The sequence below is a fragment of the Entelurus aequoreus genome, linkage group LG07, assembly GCF_033978785.1.
Source record: "Entelurus aequoreus isolate RoL-2023_Sb linkage group LG07, RoL_Eaeq_v1.1, whole genome shotgun sequence".
NCBI classification, from domain to species: Eukaryota; Metazoa; Chordata; class Actinopteri; order Syngnathiformes; family Syngnathidae; genus Entelurus; species Entelurus aequoreus.
In genome coordinates, this window is record NC_084737.1 from 22,489,327 (window position 1) to 22,511,096 (window position 21,770).

The following is a 21,770-nucleotide window of genomic DNA, read 5'->3' on the forward strand; positions in this document are numbered from 1 at the left end:
ATGAAGGCTTAGTGGATGTTTATGTATGTTTACCTGGGGGATAAAGCAGCACCACATTGTCTCCTGTGTTGAGGCCTCCTCGCTCCATGAGGGTGGCTGTTATTTTCTCTGCTCGTTTGTGTAGCTGAGCACAGGTGGCTGTGCACACTGCCACCCCCTGAAGCAAAAAACAGGAAGCAAAATAAACTTCCATTTGCCAAAATGGACCTATCCATTATCCTAGTGACTACTTTTTCTGATGGCTAGGATGCGTATGTGTGTGTACCGATACTTGTTTACTCTACCTTTGCATTCAGAAGCACATAAAGAACATGGTCCGGGTCAGTCTGGGCTCTCCACTGCAGTGATTCAGATAAGAACTGGTGCTGCAAAGAATGAAAGCCCATTTAAAAGAAACAACATAGGAGAGGAATACAATTTAAATTTTGTCAATCCTGTCAGTGGTGACAAATATATTTTTTGTCATTTTTTAACAGACACAAGGACATTTACTACAGATATTCTGTAATGGTTGGTTGTGACTAGGCTCTGACACACGGGATGAACACAAGCGTGTGCCGGTGTCCAGAGAGGGTTGTTATGCCAGATCATGCTGGGACCATCTGCACCTGCTTAAAAGCCATATACAGGCCTTCCAGAGGGTTAAAGTAACTTTAGAGGAATGCTAAAGCAAGAACAAAAAATATATTAACGCAAAGGTACTAACTGAACATTACAAAGCTAAGTGAAACCAAACAAGAATAGATTAGGCACCGACCAGTGTTGACAATATTCGTAACAATCATTGGAAAGCTGGGTACCATCCACCCCTTGTCAGACACATTATCAGGAAATGGGAAGTGTGGGTCATGCAGACATGGCTGCTCGGACCACTTGGCAAAGCCAAAGCTGGGTACCATCCACCCCTTGTCAGACACATTATCAGGAAATGGGAAGTGTGGGTCATGCAGACATGGCTGCTCGGACCACTTGGCAAAGCCATGCTATATACACACGCGCACAAACACACAGGAGCGGACAAAGCTAGCAGCGGTGCACACCAAAACAGTCCTTCCGACTCCTTAGATGTTGTTTTATCTTATATAACATTGTTACATAGTTATGGTTGTCTTTTAGTTGCGTTGCATTTTGTGAATATGTAGAAGCTTACTTGGAGTGGATGAAAAAAGTGGTGTGTGTGCATGTGTGCATCTGTGTGTGTGTCTAGTTTTATGTCATGATATGGCAATGCTCTTGAGCTGCTGGCCAGCTAGCTTTGTAAAAAGGTAGCCAATAAAAAGTACACTATGTAAGTTCATTTTAAGCCTATTACTTTACATCCTATTATCTGTGTATGTGTGTGGAGTGTGGACCCCTGCTGGCTAAGGAGCCAGGCCAAGGAGCGATCTCTGGGCTCCGAGTCAAACTGCTCATTGGGCCTTGAGAAAATCTGATTGACAGAAGAAGCAGCAGAAGCAGAAGCTGGGCCAGACTAGACTCTTACCATTATCGTGGGCCACATACAGAGCTGTATGTCAACCCAAGTGGAATAAAAGGCAGAATAATACACATTTTAGGGTAAGACACACATTATAAGGTCCCGGACAGGTCTTGCTGCTTTAATATCAGCAGCATTTTAGTATAGCTCTTAGATAGATGCGCAATGTATAATGGCCGGCAGTACCTTTCTAATCAGATCCTGGTCCTCCACTACACCCAGTTCTCTACCTGTGGCCTGGGCGATGCGTTTTCCTGCCACGAGGTTGCCCACCAGCATAGAAGCTGGACCAACATCCACTAAACAGATCACATGCATGGTAATTTGAATCAAAAGACCAAACCACAAAACAGTGAAAAATTTACCAGTTTCATTTCATGCTAATAAACTCACCAGGCAACTTCTGCCGTGGTTTGGGCATGTTGGTAACACAGGTGTGCGGACACATGAGAATATTGCAGGGGTGCAGGTTTCCCTCCAGAAAGTTCTGCTTGGTTTCGCAGATGTGGATGCCTCCAAGTGGGGTCTTTGGGAGTGTGTTTGCTGGAACCAGGGCAAGGCAGTACAGGCCTACCTGGTGGATACTGTCGATGGCCTGCGAGTAAAATATGCATCTTGTCATATAAGCATGCCAGATAAAAGGGAGACTTTTACATAAAAATAGTGTAATAACTTCAGCAAACATACCTGCAGAACTCGACTCATCCATTGGAAACTGTCCTCTTCACTGGCATCAGGACGCTGCTCTGCTACAATTATGATCCTCTCGTCATAAAACACGGTAACTGAGAACACGGCGATTCTGGACAAACCACAAAAAAACAAATAAAAACAAGAAAACAGACATTTCAGATATCCACGACCGAAACATACACCAATAAATATTAAAGTGAATACAGAGGCACACAGCAGTGAATAAAACAGGCAGTTGTTCACCTCCCCCTGTAAACTGTTTTGACAGGTTCCACTGCGAGAGCGGTAGCCACCAGGTCGTCAGCGTTATGGCGTCGCCTGCTCACCATCAGCAACCCCTCGATCTTCCCCACAACAAATACTAGGCTGCCCTGCGGAAGACACAGAAGGCCCGTCTCAGCACCGTGTGATTTATCTACTGAATGTAAACATATTCATGGTTTATTTCTGTCTAAATGTGCCTTACTGGTCCGACAAATCCAAGCAGACCAGTACGGCTGAAGGGAACTTCTCCTAATGGTGCTCCAGATTGGTTGACAGGGATCACCTAAAAAAAAAAACGCACTTGTGGAAAGCGAAAACAGTTAAGGATGCAAAGGACAGGCAAATCCAAAATCTTTTTCATTTTAATTTCTATAGGTGTAATGACCTGGTCTCCCAATTAACCGTGTGTCAAGGTGCATTTACCGCCATCAATTAAAAGTTTATAAGCCCTGAAATAAGTGAGTTGATGCTGATCTATAATTACTGTTAATTGTTGGAGAAAAATGTTTTAAGTTAGAGTGATTTTAAGTTGGGGGGTTTTGACAGACCTCAAATGTATTTTTGGTGACACCAGGAAGACCGTAGTACATGGTGCCTCCTGCTCGAGAGCTGATCACAATCTCTCCTATCTCATCAGTTTTGCACAGCTGCGGAGACCCGTCTGGTTTCACGATGCACATCAGAGCTGAAAAACACATCAAGGTCAGACACTTCGACATATTGTATTATGATGCCGGCAGTAGTTACTGTATATAATGTGTAGCAGCTTCTGTGGCTAACCTCCAGGCATGATATGGCCCACGTCTTGAACAGTTAAGGCTGAATTTTTGTCCTCTGTGTTAACTCTGATCACGCCATGGCTCAGCCCACCCATGGACAGAATGGCCCTGGCTGGCAGAGGAGCTCCCCGTGCACCAGGCCTGCAGAAAGGGGCAAAGTAAGAAGAGATAGCTAGCGTTGTACCAGACAGGAAGGCACCCAAAAGGTCACATTGTGCTGTGGTCTGTAACCAGTCCACTGAATCATGGCAGTTGTTTGTGAAAACAGAAGTACGTATGTGTCTTTGTTCCTTTGTCTACTTCCTGCAACTGTGGTCATGATTTAAATGAGGTGGTCAACTGAAAAAAACGTCCCTTTTAAGACACACTAAATCAGGGGTCACCAATCCAACAAGTCAATATTTGGGACTTCACTGATGGATCATGAAATTATTAGGAGAAAATGCATTATCACGTCAGTGCTCTCCCTTTCAAGAAAGTGACCAACAGACCAGCCAACATGCATGCATTTTTGCCCTTGAATAGGTTTGCACGCTTCGCTGCTATCCAGGTGCGCATTTTGTTACATTTTGCCAGTTTCAGTTTCGACTTCAGTCGGTCAGACAGTTGCGTGACTCCCAAAAGATTATACACAACTGATTGTTATAACACATCGGTTAGTTCCTGCTATAATAAAATCCCCGGTTCTCTCTTTAATAACCATTGTTCACTTGTGACAGGAAGGTAACAAAGCTAAATAAAGTTGTGGTAGGTCAGAGAAAGAGCCTGAGCAAGATCTCTAAAAGCAGTGTGGCAAAGGGGCCATTTGGGCACATTGTAAAAATAAAATTAAACCAAAAAAAAAACTGTAAAAATGGGAAAAATTGACCAGAGTGCATAATGAGAAGAAGCTGAAATGTTTTTATTAACAACCAATAACTAAGCTTTGAAATTGTCTCCTGGTGTAACTGCACGTACTGTACCTGCGTATGGCCACCGTCAAGGCCTCGGGAGAGGTGGCACAAGGACAGATTACCTCAGGCTTTAGACCATGAGACTGGAACACATTCAGGAAGGCATCACATGACGACACAGACCCTAATAACACAAAAGGATGGAAAGTGCAATGAACAACACAAAACAAGCCAAATAAACATACGGTATCCACATAATATTGTAGGCCATTTAAACACAGGAAGAGAATCACATGGGTTTGCTCCGTCAGCGACTATAAGCATTCGTATGGAGGACAGGTTGGTGTCTCTCTGCTCTTTGTGGGCCATCATTGCCCAGTGAAGGTCTCGGCACTTCACCAAGGCCACACGAGCTGTATGATGACAAGAGTACAGAATAGATAGAGTATGCCACATTTTAAATCCATTATTTTAAAAGCAATATTGAAAACAATTTAGATTAACTTAAACCTTTGTGAATGTGGACTCTCTGCACCCAGGATATCGGACAGGCTTTCATGACGGCATATGGTACGGTGATGGTGTGGATTCTGTTCATGACACTCTGTGGGGAACAAATAGATGTCGTCAACAACACAGTTGGCTGTTAACTAGTCTTTTAACTCTAGAGTTGGTGGCACTAATCTCACCGTTAAAACACCATGCCACAAGCCCATATCCTTTTTACAGTCCAGCACGTTAACCAAAGTCTCCCCTGGCATGAAAAGCAAGAAAACATTAGGAGACCAGAGAGAGATAAACAAGGATGAAAAAGGATGTGAAGCACTGACCTTCACAGTAATTACAGGCCTGAGTCAGGGCTTGACAGTGAGTCAGCATGGAGATCTTGGACACAGCGACTCCCATCACTGTCCCCTCCTTACTCGCTTTGTACTTCAATGGACAGAAACACACAAAAATTATCTTTAGATATGAAACAGGTTGAAGAGATCAACCAGTATATTTAACAAGAAATGACAGAACACATTTCAGAAGGAAAAGTACCTCAATGTAGGCGGTGTCTGTGTTGGCGGTGGGAATATGAGGCTGCCAGTCTTTGGAGGGTTTTGTCAGGTACTTGGTGTCTGTCACCACCCATTTCATTCGTGGCCATCCTGATGACAATCGAAGTATTTTAGCTGACACAATTAAAAAGTTCTATCTGGAAACAAATTGTATCACACTAAAATAAAGTTCAGTTTGCAAAATCAGAGACAACCAGACCAGCCAATCACACATAAAGACCCCAAACATTACATTATAATTTACTCTAATGGGCCCACTTAGAAATGTATGACCACTGCTGATCCAACAGTATTGCGGCCGGCTGACCTTTGAACTGGATGATCTCTCCATTTGGTGTCTTGGGCAGACCTTTAAGACAGACCTCACTGGTAAGTGCGAGGCTGACACCGCAGCTTCCTAATAAGAAGCCGATCTGCTGGCTGCCTGCATCCTTCAGGGAGAGGTAAAGAAAGTTATGGCATGCTGGAATTGAGGATTTCAATTACAAATCACATATGCTCAAAAAAAGTCTATAAAATATACCCTGTACATAGTCGTAGCTATTGGTGACTGGGAGCACATATTACTGCTTTTCTCAAAATAAAATTACAGTCGTCCCTCACCAAATCGCGCTTCAAATATTGCCACATCACCACTTTGCAGATTTTTTTAAAGTATTTTTATTTTTATTTAAATTAAGCATTTTCAAGCATAAAATGTCAATATGAGCTACCAATGTCAATAAAATACTTGTATTGGCCACTAGATGAGACCAAACCAATCAGAGTGCTTTGTTTAGTATTTTGGCCGCTACCTGGCTCATCCTACTGTATTGGATTAAATGAGTGTAAAAGTGACGAAAATGGGTTTTTTCATGTCTACAAGGCTCTCATAAGGTTGAAAATGTATTTAGAAGGCCGTAAACACTTTTTCTATGCTCTAGATATGAAAATATTTGATATTTAATTAATGATTCCTTCTTTGCGGAAATTAATTTATCGCCGTCATGTTTGGAACCAGTTAACAGAGATAAACGAAGGACGAGTGTTTAAAAGTACAAGTCAGACATTGATCTAATGGTTTTCTAGTAAACGATATTGATGTTTAACTGAAACACCAAAGATAACTTACTTAACGGGATTGACATCCTTACCTGTTTGGACAGCGGTACTTCAATAGGCACTGGGATAACCTCAGCCAGCAAACATCCATAGAACGCTACCCAGAACATTCCGGGATCACTGTTAGGGTAAACCAACGCCACCTAAGATACAAGAGATTATTAATTTCGAGATGGTGTGCATCGAATGTTCACACTTTTAAATGATTAACATGCTCTTACTCGATCTCCAGGTTGTAGCACAGGTTCTGTCTTTGTGCCCAGTTTATTGAGCAGAGTGTAGGCCAGTTTTAGACTGCGACTCCACAGTTTGCCTGTAACAAGAAAATGTCAATCAATGGTTTTATTTTTTGCACAGGAGTAGTAAAAAAGATTGAGAGGGTAAATCATTACTCACCATATGTGAGAGTGTAGAGGGGTTTGCCTGTGATATCCAGAGCTGTAAGGGCAGGACTTTTGGCTTGGGTGGCACCCCAGCGGGCCAGGGCTGCTTGCAAGGCAGGCGGCCAGTTACTAACAACACCAAGGGGCTCCCCCTTTACCGGGATAATTTGACGCCCCTCGGGTTTTGGGGTGTTGGGGTCTGGCTGGGGAACTGGAGGAAACCAAGGTTAAGATTACTCGTTATAGATGTCATCTGTCATAATGAACGTTTGCTCACTTTCTACTATTTCTTCAGAGTCATCAAGGAAGAATTCACTGAGTGGTGGTCTTTTAGGCCGCTTCAATGTGTTTAGCAGCTGCTGAATTTTAGTGGACACTCTGCTGTTAACAGGCACACCTGGACAAATACCAAGGACATTTACTAATGTCACAAAAACAAAACACCTTTATGCATGCAAATCTAACACAAATCTCTAAAGTTACACAGGTTCTTGAAAACAAACTGACATTCAAGATCAAAATCTGGAGCAGGAAAGATTTGAAAGGAGAATTTGCTACTTGGACAGACACAAGTTGGAAGAGCTGAAGGCAAGCTGAACATGGAAGGTTCTCTAAGTCGCTAAGTCTTGGTCAACGAAACACACACGGAGACGGACAGGCTGGAAAGCAAGCCGACACAGGCCTCTTCAGCATACCCTCCCCATCTCAGGTTTCGACTTAAATTACCTTTTCTCTTTCCTTTTTTAAATGAAAGGCAAGACACGAACGGATTAATGGACCCAGAAGAAAGAACACAAAATATCGGTGATTAGCAGCATTCAAATCATAGCAACATGAGGGTGTTGGTAATGTTTACAGATGCTTGAATGATTAAAACACACACCAATAGTGTCATCACCACAATATTGTTGAAAAGACACTGAATGCAGAAGAGAAATTTGTAATTCAACTGCAATGAATAGAACAAATAAATGACCAATAATCAAGTTTAATGTGTTTCTATATTTGGAATTAGAGGTGATTATTTTTTTCTGTACACAGACACAATGATCTTAAACCACCTACCTAACACCATGTACTGGTGTGTGAATGTGTGTGTGCATACCGTCAGCAGTATCAAGTATGCTACAGCGGCTCTGCCCACGACTCATGCCCCTAACAGCAGGAGGAAGGTCCACCCTCGAACTTCTGTCTTGAGGAGTAGAGGCTGTGACATCTGGAGGGACACTGTTTTCTAATGGGAGATAAACAGAGAGAATGTTTTTAGCTGAACCATAAACTAAGCATACAATCGTGTTTTGTTTATCTCTGTTAATTGGTTTCAGACATGACAGCAATTAATTAATTTCCGCCATGTGGGAATCATTAATTGTAAATCAAACACATCTGGAACATAATAAAACATGTTGTCTTCTAAATAAGTTTTCTAACAATATGAAAGTCCTCTCGACATGAAATAACACCCTTTAGTAACCTTTAGGCTGTATTAATTCAATATAGTAATGCTGCCTCAGGCTGAGCCAATCAGTGGCTATAATACTGAACAACGCACTCTGATTGGTTTGGTCTTTCCTAGTGGTCAATACTACTGTAGTATACAAAACCCAAAACCAGTAAAATTGGCACATTGTGTAAATCGTAAATAAAAACAGAACTTATATCAATTGACTAAACTTCAAAGACAAGATATTTAATATTCAAACTGAGAAACGTTTTTTTTTCTGCAAATAATCATTAACTTACAATTTACTGGCAGCAACACATTGCAAAAAAGTTGGCACAGGGCATTTTTACCACTTTGTTACATCACCTTTCCTTTTAACAACACTCAGTAAACGTTTGGGAACTGAGGAGACCAATTTTTTAAGCTTTTCAGGTGGAATGCTTTCCCATTCTTGCTTGATGTACAGCTTAAGTTATTCAACAGTCCGGGGTCTACGTTGTCGTATTTTACGCTACATAATGTGCCACACATTTTCAATGGGAGACAGGTCTGGACTACAGGCAGGCCAGTCTAGTACCCGCACTCTTTTACTATGAAGCCACACTGCTGTAACACGTGCAGAATGTGGCTTAGCATTGTCTTGCTGAAATAAGCAGGGGTGTCCATGAAAAAGACGTTGCTTGGATGGCAACATATGTTGCTCCAAAACCTGTATGTACCTTTCAGCATTAATGGTGCCTTCACAGATGTGTAAGTTACCCATGCCTTGGGTACTAATACACCCCCATACCATCACAGATGCTGGCTTTTGAACTTTGCGCCTATAACAGTCCGGATGTTTTTTTTCCTCTTTGGTCCGGAGGACACAACGTCCACGGTTTCCAAAAACAATTTGAAATGTGGACTTGTCAGACCACAGAACACTTTTCCACTTTGCATCAGTCCATCTTAGATGAGCTCGGGCCCAGCGAAGCCGGCAGTGTTTCTGGGTGTTTTTGATAAATGGCTCTCACTTTGCATAGTAGATTTTTAACTTGCACTTACAGATGTAGTGACGAACTGTAGTTACTGACAGTGGTTTTCTGAAGTGCTCCTGAGCCCATGTGATGATATCCTTTACAGACTAATGTTGATTTTTGATTCAGTTTGGCCTGAGGGATCAAAGGTCATGGGCATTCAATGTTGGTTTTCCGCCTTGTGCTTACGTGCAGTGATTTCTCCAGATTATCTGAACCTTTTGATAATATTACGTACCGTAGATGGTGATATCGCTAAATTCCTTGCAATAGCTGGTTGAGAAATGTTGTTCTTAAACTGTTCGACAATTTGCTCACGCATTTGTTCACAAAGTGGCGACCCTCGCCCCATCCTTGTTTGTGAATGACTGAGCATTTCATGGAAGCTGCTTTTATACCCAATCATGGCACCCACCTGTTCCCAATTAGCCTGTTCACCTGTGGGTTGTTCCAAATAAGTGCTTGATGAGCATTCCTCAACTTTTTCCATCTTTTTTGCCACTTGTGAAAGCTTTTTTGAAACATGATGCAGGCATCAATTTTTCCAAATGAGCTAATATTTGCAAAAAATAACAAAGTTTACCAGTTCGAACATTAAATATCTTGTTTTTGCAGTGTATTCAATTGAATTTAGGTTGAAAAAGAGTTGCAAATCTTTGTATTCTGTTTTATTTACGATTTACACAACGTGCCAACTTCACTGGTTTTGGGTTTTGTAGATGCTGTTAGTATTTACCGATTTTTATGCTTGGAAGTGCTTAATTTCGGACCAAAAAAATGATAGAATATACTTAAAAAAATAAACAAAATACTTTATAACAATCTGCAATGTGTTGAAGCCGCTATAATTGATACGCAATGTGGGGATGGACGACTGTAACTTAAATTAATGAGGTCATCTGTGCTGTTTGTTAAATGTACCTATGCGGGTGTGGGCTAGTACGTCAGCCAATAAGGAAGCAGCAGGCTGGGGCTGAGGCTGGCTTTTGGGCTCTCCATGGGAGAGGGTGGAGGACGCCGAAGAAGATGTGGAGGAACTTTGGACGGAACGATTGATCCAGTAATCAGGGCTCTGCAGGCCCTGAGCAAGCGCCGCACTCAGGGCGGCCTTTCTGCGCAATGAGCCCTCATCCTCTGATGCAGAAGATGTGTCTGGTGGAAAGAACGAAAAAATAACTTGAAGTGGGTCTCCTTGATCAATAGTCAAACGAAGACTTAAGTAAGAGATATTCCACACTTTTAGAAATTATTTTTACCTGGAGGTGTGCAAGCGTCACTTGGAGACTGAACAAAGGCTGAGCGTCTCTTGGTTGGCATGGGCAGTCCCATCTTTTCCTCTTTGTGTTTGGCCAGTGCTGCCTGCACAGCTTCTGTGTGAATGTCTACACAAATAAATATAGAGAACGAGACATGTGAGTGAAAGAAAAAGCTAATAAGCTTATGATTTATTATTTGTGGTTTGTTTGGTTATTCATGTAAAAAGTGTATGTACCTGATCTGTAGCGCTCATCTCTGGCCCCTCCACTGCGGTGTGCACGGTGGTGTCTGGAGGCTGAAGATGTTGAGGGTCCCGGGGCCTCGGGACTTGGAGTGGGGTCGCCACTGTTGCCCGGGGAAAGCTGCACATCTGGCAAAGTCACATCCACATCTGGAAAGTAAAGTTTTGACTTATCAACATAGTAAAATAAATGTTACAAAAAAACAAACATAAGCTTTAAATAATGATTTTATAACAGCACAAAGAAATAATTACATGACGCACCAAGAGAGTCTCAAAATTTAGCACTGCTACATACCCTCTGAAAATGCTATTCAAATTGTTAACAGAGAGCATGGAACTAGGGTAGTTTTGCTTTTGGTGAGAGCCTGGCATTCCAAGACAACCGAGATATAAACTATGGATGCCAAAAAGGTAAAACTAGAGCTAGAGATGAATGTACACATAGAATGCGGTGTTTGGTGTCTACAAAAAACGTCATTCTTGGGGTATTTTACATCAGATCTTTTTTAGATGGTGTCGTTATTTTACTGAGAGAAGATCAGAAAATAGTAAAGTTGTTGTATGTGCAATTTTACTAGTGACCACTAGAGTGTCCCAAAGTGTCAGAGATGGCAGTGAAAAAGTTGGACAAAGACATTCAGCAAGTGATGTTACAGTACTTGGGTTTCCAAAACAGAGCGAGACAACACATTAAACTTGGAAATTGCAAGATAACTTATGACTTTTAAGCCTCATTTAGAAGTGCTTAACAATAGTGAGGTGTGATTAGAAGTGAAACAAACATTGCTCTTACTGGGCAAATGGGGGATGTAAGAAGCCAGCAGCTTGGCTCTTTTCTTCTCAAACCCTTTCTGTGTGATGTCACCTAGGAGAGAAGACAGCAACACCACACTGTTACATTTATTACAATTGTAGCACAAACATCAGCCAAGTAAAGCGCACACACACATACACACATCAAGACAAGCACAACACCACTTTGACCTGAACACAGTATTATAGCTAATATATTTAGCGGAGTTGAGTCAGTCATGATAATAATAATCCTCTTTACACTAAATCTACTGAAGACCACATGCTAGGGAGGGTGAGCGCTCAGAACATGCACTTCTTAGTAAAGAAGATAACACCATTGTTTGGCTTTATATTAGCGCCAGTGAATAAACATGATGAGCGCACCAAAACCTCCTTTAGCCTACGAAACCTAAATACGATTACAGAACTTGCAGATAACTGTGCCTGGCAAAGAACAATAAGAACAATGACCAAAGCAAAAGTTATCATGCATAGTTAAGATGGTGAGCGGAGCATAAAGGGAGGAAGCCATGTGAACACAAATTCACATGGAACTTTTATCAGTCCCCCCTTTCACTCCCAACTGTATACCCAGGCACGCCTCTTCCTCATGTATCCAGTGAGTCTCTACAAAACCAGAGTTTGTCAGACAACAACAGAGAGGGGGGGACGAAGTCCACTAGGCAAACACAGACCCCAGAATGGAGAACGTGCTTGAGCAGCAATGGTGGGCACACCCCTATCCTATTACCTTACATACATATCACACTCCCCTTGTACATACAAACAATCCCCTGCTGCCTGCAATCACCCTTGCTCTGCCTATTATTCCCCTTGCTCAGTTTCCACTGATAACGCCATGTCAAGTGCAACGGGTTAGAAGAATGCTTAGCGTCAATCCCCTGACACCTCCTCAGCCACACTGACTGGTGACAACAAGGGGACCCTGGTCCGACCTACGGTGGTTAAGGAGGGAAGGGCGAAAAATCTAAGATAAAGAAGAGGTGAAAGAAGATATGGGCGATAGTGTTTTATGGGGGAGGAGGAAGTTGTCAAACACATGGTGAGAGTCACTGCATGAACTGAAAGAAACATTTCCTGCAGTGTGTGTGCGTGTATGACACAACAATGGAATGGAGAGGAAAAACAGGGATGTGTGCAAAGTTCAACAGCAAAGACAGAAAGGGGGGCATGTGTGGCTCAAACTGGGCCGTGACATAGGCGGGATGTTGCCTGTGTATCAGCGCATTCACACCACGAACGAAGTGTGACTTTCAACACCTGACAATCACTTTTTCCGCTCTGTTGTGTTGAAAGATATGGCCGGCTGGTCGCTGTCATACAATTGGGCATCACATCAGATGCAAACGCTGACATCGCCGTGCATCAAATCACATGATTGCGGGATGCCATGTTGATATAGAAAAAAGCCCAGTTGCTCTTTTACATATCAACCTTTCTGTGTGAAAGGCAAAGACAGATGCATGCTGGATCTATTGTTACAGCCCTAATGTGGCAATATTGTGAGATCTCTGTGTTAAAAACAGACTAATGATAGTGTGAGTAGCAACCTTAAAACATTTAAACTGCCCTTTTTTTGGACTTTTGCCTATCGTTCACAGTCAATATGAAAGACAAGACAGATGTATTTTTTAATGCATTCTAACTCCTAATTAAACGTAAATAAAAGTCCACTCATAATAGAGTCAATAGGAGGTCCTTTATTCTGCCCATAAATTCCTCTAAAAAACATCCAAAAAATGCCAACAATACTCATACATTTACATTTCGTGACTTAAATGTTAATTAAGTATTAATGATATTGTTATTATATGCACTAACGCAGACATAGTATTTTTAAAAGCGCCATGATCAGAGCTGCTCTCACGCCTCTGATATTGCAAATGTTTATTCTAGAACATAAATAATGCCTCTCACCTTGATGGTGGAAGGATGGAGACATAACCTAACGAGTTGGTCAACAGTCAGCATTCTAATAACAGCAGACATTGTACAGTAGGTGATGTTAGATTATGTTTGTTGGCTCTCATGAAGTCTGCAGTGAGTAGTAATCAGTGATGTTGAAGGAAAAAGCGAACGTAGTGAGGATTTTTTGGGGGTTTTTTTTAATGAATATGCCACCGAATGCTTATAATGATCAAAATACGTAAGTATGACATGTTATTATAAATGTGCCTTTTACTACATTACATAAATACTTAGTGTGTTCAGAAAACCTGGTGTTTGGATGATTATTAAACGCTTTATAGGCAGAATAGAGCGACTCCCATCGGCTCCATTGTAAGCGGACTTTTAAATGCGATTATTTACTAGTTTGAATTCATTAAAAAAGAAAAATATATGTGTTCCTGTTTTACATTAAGATTGAGAATGATAGGCAAAATTACCCCCCAATAGTGCAGTTCCCTTTTAAGACACTAATGATCATTACGCACTGATGTGTGGTTTTTGGCCGGGAAAAAAATAATTAAAAAAGCTCAGAGGGGCGGGCTGTGTTCAGTGCTCAGTCTGGTCTGAGAATGTGCACACAAGACTATTGTATATGTATTTCTCTTTGTTCCTCCCTCTCTTGCACAAGCCACACACTCTTGTTTATGCAGAGGAGCACATCCAGACATAAAACACATATGCAAGCACAGCAATCTGACAATTGATTGAAGTGAAGTAGAGCGTCATTGTTGTCAGGAGAGACAAAGTTCTGTCAACCCCAGTCCTGGTGAATGGTGACCAAGTATTGCTGGGAGGGAGGGGAGTGTATACGGGTTAGTCCGTCATTAGCGGACAGACGAGAGCCTGTAATGGACGTGGGCAAAACAACAGGGGGACTGGCACGAAAGCCCAAACTCTGTGGACAGTAGTGTGTACAGACACACGAAAAGGGCTCTAAGTTTCCCACCTTCTACCTTCCTAGTCACGTCCGTTGTGTCCTTGGGCAAGACACTTCACCCTTTGCCTCTGATGGCTGCTGGTTAGCGCCTTGCATGGCAGCTCCCGCCATCAGTGTGTGAATGTGTGTGTGAATGGGTAAATGTGGAAATACTGTCAAAGCGCTTTGAGTACCTTGAAGGTAGAAAAGCGCTATACAAGTATAACCCATTTATCATTTTATCATTTAAGTTCACAGAGCGACTGAGACAGCTGCTTCCAAAAGAGAGGAAAAGCTGGACGTTTGGAGTGCAAGAATGTGGAGCTTGTAGGGGAACACAACAGTATAGCGACTGTGTGCATGTGTGTAATCTGAGGTTAGAGGACAGGATATGAGTGTTACCCCACCCTGTGTGTGCGTGTGTCTTAGCAAAAGAGGAATGTGCTGATTGGAGAACACAAAACTAAACAGAAAGACAACTGGCCAAAGACTTTGTTGAGGTGCAGTAAGTAAAATTGTGTATGTGCACAGGTGGTGCAGGTTATGGGGTGCTAATGAATGGAAGATAGATAAACGCTGACTGAGGCCTTCCCTGTCAGATCTGTATCAGTCTTGCACTGCGTTTTGTTGCTTGAGTTGCACATGATGAAGTTGCAAACCATACTGGAATAGAGCTGGTCAACGGGTAAACTTACACGAGGCCAATCGTGCTGAGCTCACTTCATACCTACCTGTCAAATTAGCGCGTTTAACTCGTGCGAGTGCTCTAATCTGCGCCAAAGTTATGTACACTTCTTCTCCCCTTGTCTCTCCCGATTAGAAAAGGTAGGGCATGGTATTACACAACTGCATACACCCGCAACGCAGCTGAGTCATAGAATGACTGTAATGTGATCATTTATCGCTAGTTGTTAAACTGACCCCCCCCCGTTTCATGTTAGAAATGAATAGGCATAGTCAAAATAATCCAAGAGCCAAAACCCACTCTAAGTCCTAACTACATTCATGTGCGTAATAAATATGTGTAATTTAAGTATTGCATTCATTCCTTTTGCAAGTAATTAATAATGACAGCCATCACCTTCCACATAGGATCCTCTCAAGTCACAACAACTGGAGAAAATTCAGAAAGTCAGGGAAATCGAATTAATACAGTAGTGTAGAAGTGATGGCACAGCCAAACTGGCTAAAGCACAAATGCTCAGTGCGAGCAGTGAGGACAGGCCAGCCAGCAGAGGCCAGGAGAGCGAATGGGAATCGCGGCCAAGGCCAGCACGGTGCGACAGGCCCAATGAGAGTACGCCCTTAAACACTAAATTCCTGGAGTTTAAATAAGTGGTCAGCTTCCTCAAGTCATATGCAGACTTTTAAAGTTTAAAGTTCTATAAAAGTTGTGACCTTGTGTGTCTTCTTTTCAATTCCTGTAATTAACCTCTGACCTTGAAATAAGTCAGAAAGAGGGATGACCCCCCTCCCAGCTGATAATTCAGGGTCACAGAAAGGTAAACTCCAACACATGACCAAACTGCAATTCCAGCCACATAAAGGTAAGTAAAAGTTGTCCTTCTAAAAGTGATCAATATTGTTAATCAACGACTGATTGAGGCACCCATTATATAACTTCAGGTGCTATCTAAAAAGGAAGTACATCAGAAAGTGGTACAAATAAGATACTTTGGGTAAAATAATACATCTGACAATATATTGTGGTCACTTTCATTTCAAGTGTGAACAGGACACAGATTTTTTGTTGATGATCTGAGCATATTCAATAAAAAAACACCAGGATTGCTGAAGACATTAGTTCAAATTAGTTGGGATAGGACAGCATACAAAGGTAGCTGCATCTCAACAGCTGGACATCTTCTGTTGTGACTGAAGATAATGGAAAATCTAACTTTTCAAGTCCAGCCCTAGAGATAAGTATGTCTAATAAAACGTTCATGAAGTCAGTACTGATAATCCGTCAAGACAATTAGGACTGTAAACAACAGGAAGAATCTTGTGCGCACCGCAGCAGGGTGGCCACCACTACAAGTCTTGACACAGAAATCTTTAAGGTACATGACTATGATTAAGAGTTTTGCTGCATACATCCATCAGAGAAGAACCTCTTGAGGCGGCAAATGGAGGGCGTGGGGGGGGGCTTCATCAAGGGTAGTAGAAGATGAATGAAGACATATTTCGACTGTGAATCATGAAGCTATTCCGGCAAAGCTCAAACAGAGGTCCTAGAGAATAGGGCTACAATAATGACTATTTTGATAATTGACTAATCATCGACTGTCTTGATGATTAGATAACTAATTAGATAATGACGTGTGCACTTATTCAGTGGATCAAATTTAGCCATTGGTTTTAAAATAATAACTATTAAACTTTTGTCCATTTTAAAGCAAGGGCAAGCAAAGTGCCAATATAGACAAAGTATCAATTTGAATGTAAAGAGAGGACAGTAAAAATAGCAGAGCTACACCAAACACCAAAGCTATGTAGCTTCCTCAAAAAAGAGCATTTTGTGATGATGACGTATTTTATAATGATGCTCTACATGTACTGTATACAAACTAAGTTTAAAGGTTACAGTAAATTATAGATGAATCTATTTTTCACACAACTTAGTCTCTCTGAAGCCATTCAAAATAAATGCCCAGGTCTGGGTTAGGGTTAGATGGATGTTGTTGTTGTCTCCCAACCAAAAGGTTGCAGGTTCCATCCTTAAGCCTGGTGTATACTCTAGCGTCGCATAGCTTGCGTAGGCAACGTCGTCTTTTCCCCTCCCCATGTGTAGCCTACGTGCACCTCCCAAAAATCCTAGGTTTACGTCGCTGGCGATGCACAACACAGAGCTGTGACTGGTCAGTTTTTGCCAAAGAGGGTCCCTGAACACAGGCACAGACTTTCTGTTTGAAACACACAAATTATTGTATGAAATGAAACAATAGTGATTATACAAAGATCCCCTCCTCCCACAGATATTCACTTAGTATTACTTTCTTTAAAACATTTATTCAGTATTTTCTAATTTTAGAAAGTTACATGGTTGAAAACGATAATGATGCCAAAAAACATTAAAAAAAAGATGAGAAGTCCTCAAAGGCTTATTTTGAAAGTATAATTATGTTTATAGATTATATGATATCTGTTGTTGTGTTCCCTAATTCGAGTGACCTGGACATAATCTGGACTGTACATAAATGCTTATTTTGAAAATGTAATTTTGTTTATAAATTATATGCAATCTGTTGTGTTCCCTAATTTGTTTCCGTGTACATGAATGAAGGTGTGTGTTGCTGAGTCCGACTTGGACATTATCTGGACTGGGCCTGGTTTAAAAAACCCTTTAAAGAAATCTAATTTCATTGACAACCTGGTCTGTTGAAGATAAGGCCCTTTTTTTAAAAATAAAATAAAATAAGATAAATAAATAAAAAACATTTTCTTGGAAAAAAAAGAAAGTAAAACAATATAAAAATAATTACATAAAAAATAGTAATTAATGAAAATGTTAGTGGACCAGCAGCCTATACAATCATGTGTGCTTCAGGGACTGTGTCCCTTGCAGATGTGTTGTCTATGTTGTGGGAACCAGAATATTGGTAGCAGAAAGAAATAACCCCTTTTGTGTGAGTGGGTGTGGATGAGTGTGCATGGGGGAGGTTGTTTGGGTTGATGCACTGATTGAAAGTGTATCTTGTGTTTTTTCTATGTAGATTTAATTTAAAAAAATAAATAAATAAATTTAAAAAAAGTTTTTTTAAATTTTTTTATTTATTTTTTTTTTATAACAGGCCCGCGGGCGACTCATCTGGTCCTTACGGGCGACCTGGTGCCCGCGGGCACCGCGTTGGTGACACCTGGGTTAGAGTGTCCGCCCTGAGATCGGTAGGTTGTGAGTTCAAACCCCGGTCGAGTCATACCAAAGACTATAAAAAGGGGACCCAATTACCTCCCTGCTTGGCACTCAGCATCAAGGGTTGGAATTGGGGGTTAAATCACCAAAAATGATTTCCGGGCGCGGCCACTGCTGCTGCCCACTGCTCCCCTCACTTCCCAGGGTTTGAACAAGGGAATGGGTCAAATGCAGAGGACAAATTTCACCACACCTAGTGTTTGGTACTTTAATTTAACTTTAACTTTTAACTTAACTTAATTATTGTGCTTTCTAAAACCACAGTATGTTCAGACACTTTGGCCTTAGTCGCAATAAATTCGCGGCTTAAAGGCCAACTGAAATGATTTTTTTTTTTTAAACGGGGATAGCAGATCCATTCTATGTGTTATACTTGATCATTTTGCGATATTGCCATATTTTTGCTGAAAGGATTTAGTAGAGAACATCGACGATAAAGTTCGCAACTTTTGGTCGCTGATAAAAAAAAAGCCTTGCCTGTACCGGAAGTAGCGTGGTGTCACAGGTTGAAAGGCTCCTCACATTTCCCCATTGTTTACACCAGCAGCGAGAGCGATTCGGACCGAGAAAGCGACGATTACCCCATTAATTTGAGCCAGGATGAAAGATTTGTGGATGAGGCACGTGAGAGTGAAGGACTGGAGAGTGCAGTGCAGGACAAATCTTTTTTCGCTCTGACCGTAACTTAGGTACAAGCTGGCTCATTGGATTCCGCACTCTCTTCTTTTTCTATTGTGGATCACGGATTTGTATTTTAAACCACCTCGGATACTATATCCTCTTGAAAATGAGAGTCGAGAACGCGAAATGGACATTCACAGTGACTTTTATCTCCACGACAATACATCGGCGAAGCACTTTAGCTACGGAGCTAACGTGATAGCATCGGGCTTAACTTCAGATAGAAACAAAAGAAATAAACCCCTGACTGGAAGGATAGACAGAAAACCAACAATACTATTAAACCATGGACCTGTAAATACACGGTTAATGCTTTCCAGCCTGGCGAAGCTTAACAATGCTGTTGCTAATGACGCCATTGAAGCTAACTTAGCAACGGGACCTCACAGAGCTATGCTAAAAACATTAGCTATCCACCTACGCCAGCCAGCCCTCATCTGCTCATCAACACCCGTGCTCACCTGCGTTCCAGCGATCGACGGCGCGACGAAGGACTTCACCCGATCATCCGTGCGGTCGGCGGCTAGCGTCGGATAGCGCGTCTGCTATCCAAGTCAAAGTCCTCCTGGTTGTGTTACTGTAGCCAGCCGCTAATACACCAATCCCACCTACAACTTTCTTCTTTGCAGTCTTCATTGTTCATTAAACAAATTGCAAAAGATTCACCAACACAGACGTCCAGAATACTGTGGAATTTTGCGATGAAACGGAGCTTTTTGTATTGGATACAATGGTGTACCTATACTTCCGCTTCAATGATTGACGTCACGCGCATACGTCATCATACATAGACGTTTTCAACCGGAAGTTTAGCGGGATATTTAAAATTGCACTTTATAAGTTAACCCGGCCGTATTGGCATGTGTTGCAATCTTAAGATTTCATCATTGATATATAAACTATCAGACTGCGTGGTCGGTAGTAGTGGGTTTCAGTAGGCCTTTAAAGAAGTGTTGTTGTCAATCTGCTTCATCGTGATAGAACATTCCAAGGAATGAAGGCTCAGATTCAGAGTCCCAGAGTGTCTCTTTTTCTCACCAAATGCAGCACGTTACTACAACAAGGTCAATCTCCGACGGGCCTCGCTATTACCGCAAAAGCTCACAACCTTTATCCCCCCCAACACACGTCACTTTCCATTCTTGTCCCGAAAGTCCAACCCCATCAGTCAAAATTGTTTGCTAGAAGCCGTAGCCAGACCCTTCCCCATTCATGGCTGACAGATGTGTTGTCGTACTGTGAGGATATTATTGTCTTTTCTGATTTATTAATCTAGTTGCTAATTTCCTCTTCTTAGCTGGTTACTTTCTGCTGTAATGCAGTTAACCTTCTCTTAGAGTGTAACAAGCTTTTATTCTTTCGTTTCATACTTCAGATTCAAGCTAGCTTAGCGCCGAGGTTAACATATCTTGTCCTCTACTTCTTACTCCTCCTTGTGTGTTCGCAGTAACCCAGTTAGCACATAACATTAAAAGAATGTTAGCTAATATTTATCCTTTGGTTAGTTAGAACCAAACAAACTATCGTTTAGAAAACATTAGAATTATTGCCGCATTTTAGAACCTTCTATTGCTTTAATTTACATACGCAAATAATCGATGTTTGGACATTTGTCCATAGATTCAGGAATCGCCCACATTCGAACTGTGATGCATCTGAGAATCGATTATTATTCCTACCTCTACCTGAGTGTAAACAATAATAGCACTTTTGACTATTTTTTGGTCGCACTAAATCAGCCATATACAATGTATTTTTGGATGTTCATTTATGGTAATATTACTGTAGTATAAATTAAAATTTTTCATGCGATTTACAGTATATGTTCTAAATCGCTAGCAATAGCGTCTGTTTTCTCCTCATCCACCGTGTATGAAGGTTGCAGGGGGAGTGCATATTTTTCTGTAAATATTTTATAAGGCAAAAGCTAGAAAAAGCTTTTGTGGATGGGACAATTTTGACATCCGACTTCGCAACTGTAACGCTCATAACTCAGCTGTGACATCGGTCCCAGCGCCGACTTCCAACTTTCGATGTTCGCACCATTACACTACGGGGTGTCGTAATGTTTTCACATCATTGTAAGTAATGGTGGTTAGTTTAAAAGATGAGGGTTTTCATACTATTATGTCAATCAAAACAACTGCTTACTACTACTTTCATTTTCATTGACACTACAAGAGCGAAATGCATTTCTTATGGAAATTCTCTCTGCCTAAATTAGTTTATTTTTATTTTGTTTTGGGAGCTGAGCGGAGTGTCTTCTTTGACTCTGACTCCTGAAATTCATCACCTTGGAGTCGACACGTACCACCACAAGCTATCAGATTAAAGCCAGTAAAGTACATGAGAGAGCAAATATGGGAACTGTACACAGTGGGATCAACTGCTTAGCCTCCAAGCACCCATTGGCTTTCGTGTTAGAGGTCAACAATGCAACACATGCATAAACGTTCACACAATGAGTTGTTTCTTTGTCAACATTGAGCCACACTCATGGCATTTTATCGTGTGTGTAGTTTCATGTAATCAAGTTAGTGTAGAGACGTGGTGTCCAACTCTAGGAGGAAGTGGCACGATCATCTGCAATGTCCTCATGCCTCACAGTATCAGTTCCTCTCTGTCCTTGCACACAAGCATTGCCTTCCTGCAGTAAGAACATTATAGTCACAGTGCACGGATACCAACAACTCAATGGGGATGACAACCCTGATTACACAGACTGGTAAATAAAACCCCATGCCATGGTTTGGGATTCATCCAACGCTTTTTGGCACTAACCTAATCTATAATCCCAGATTAAATAGAAACCATCAGATTACATTTTTGCATCTGTGTAAATGTGTTAAAAAGATAAATGCTTGAACTAAAACTATAGC

General features: G+C 41.5%; 1 protein-coding gene across 1 annotated transcript in view; it reads right to left on the minus strand.

The window, feature by feature from the left end:
• The window catches only part of dip2ba (disco-interacting protein 2 homolog Ba), an 80,987-nt gene that overhangs the window by 8,055 nt on the left and 51,162 nt on the right, over positions 1-21,770 (minus strand). Inside the window, exons 2-26 of the mRNA XM_062052880.1 lie at positions 11,409-11,480; positions 10,607-10,762; positions 10,371-10,496; positions 10,036-10,266; positions 7,760-7,888; positions 6,932-7,051; positions 6,668-6,865; positions 6,493-6,584; positions 6,304-6,414; positions 5,478-5,601; positions 5,151-5,260; positions 4,937-5,039; positions 4,796-4,860; positions 4,617-4,710; positions 4,400-4,519; positions 4,176-4,290; positions 3,215-3,354; positions 2,983-3,119; positions 2,637-2,717; positions 2,414-2,541; positions 2,165-2,279; positions 1,871-2,072; positions 1,664-1,776; positions 285-365; positions 34-157 (exon numbers count right to left, since the gene is read on the minus strand). Of these exons, the coding sequence (XP_061908864.1) occupies positions 34-157; positions 285-365; positions 1,664-1,776; positions 1,871-2,072; positions 2,165-2,279; positions 2,414-2,541; positions 2,637-2,717; positions 2,983-3,119; positions 3,215-3,354; positions 4,176-4,290; positions 4,400-4,519; positions 4,617-4,710; positions 4,796-4,860; positions 4,937-5,039; positions 5,151-5,260; positions 5,478-5,601; positions 6,304-6,414; positions 6,493-6,584; positions 6,668-6,865; positions 6,932-7,051; positions 7,760-7,888; positions 10,036-10,266; positions 10,371-10,496; positions 10,607-10,762; positions 11,409-11,480 (3,087 nt within the window). The remainder of the gene's footprint in view (positions 1-33; positions 158-284; positions 366-1,663; positions 1,777-1,870; positions 2,073-2,164; positions 2,280-2,413; positions 2,542-2,636; positions 2,718-2,982; positions 3,120-3,214; positions 3,355-4,175; positions 4,291-4,399; positions 4,520-4,616; positions 4,711-4,795; positions 4,861-4,936; positions 5,040-5,150; positions 5,261-5,477; positions 5,602-6,303; positions 6,415-6,492; positions 6,585-6,667; positions 6,866-6,931; positions 7,052-7,759; positions 7,889-10,035; positions 10,267-10,370; positions 10,497-10,606; positions 10,763-11,408; positions 11,481-21,770) is intronic.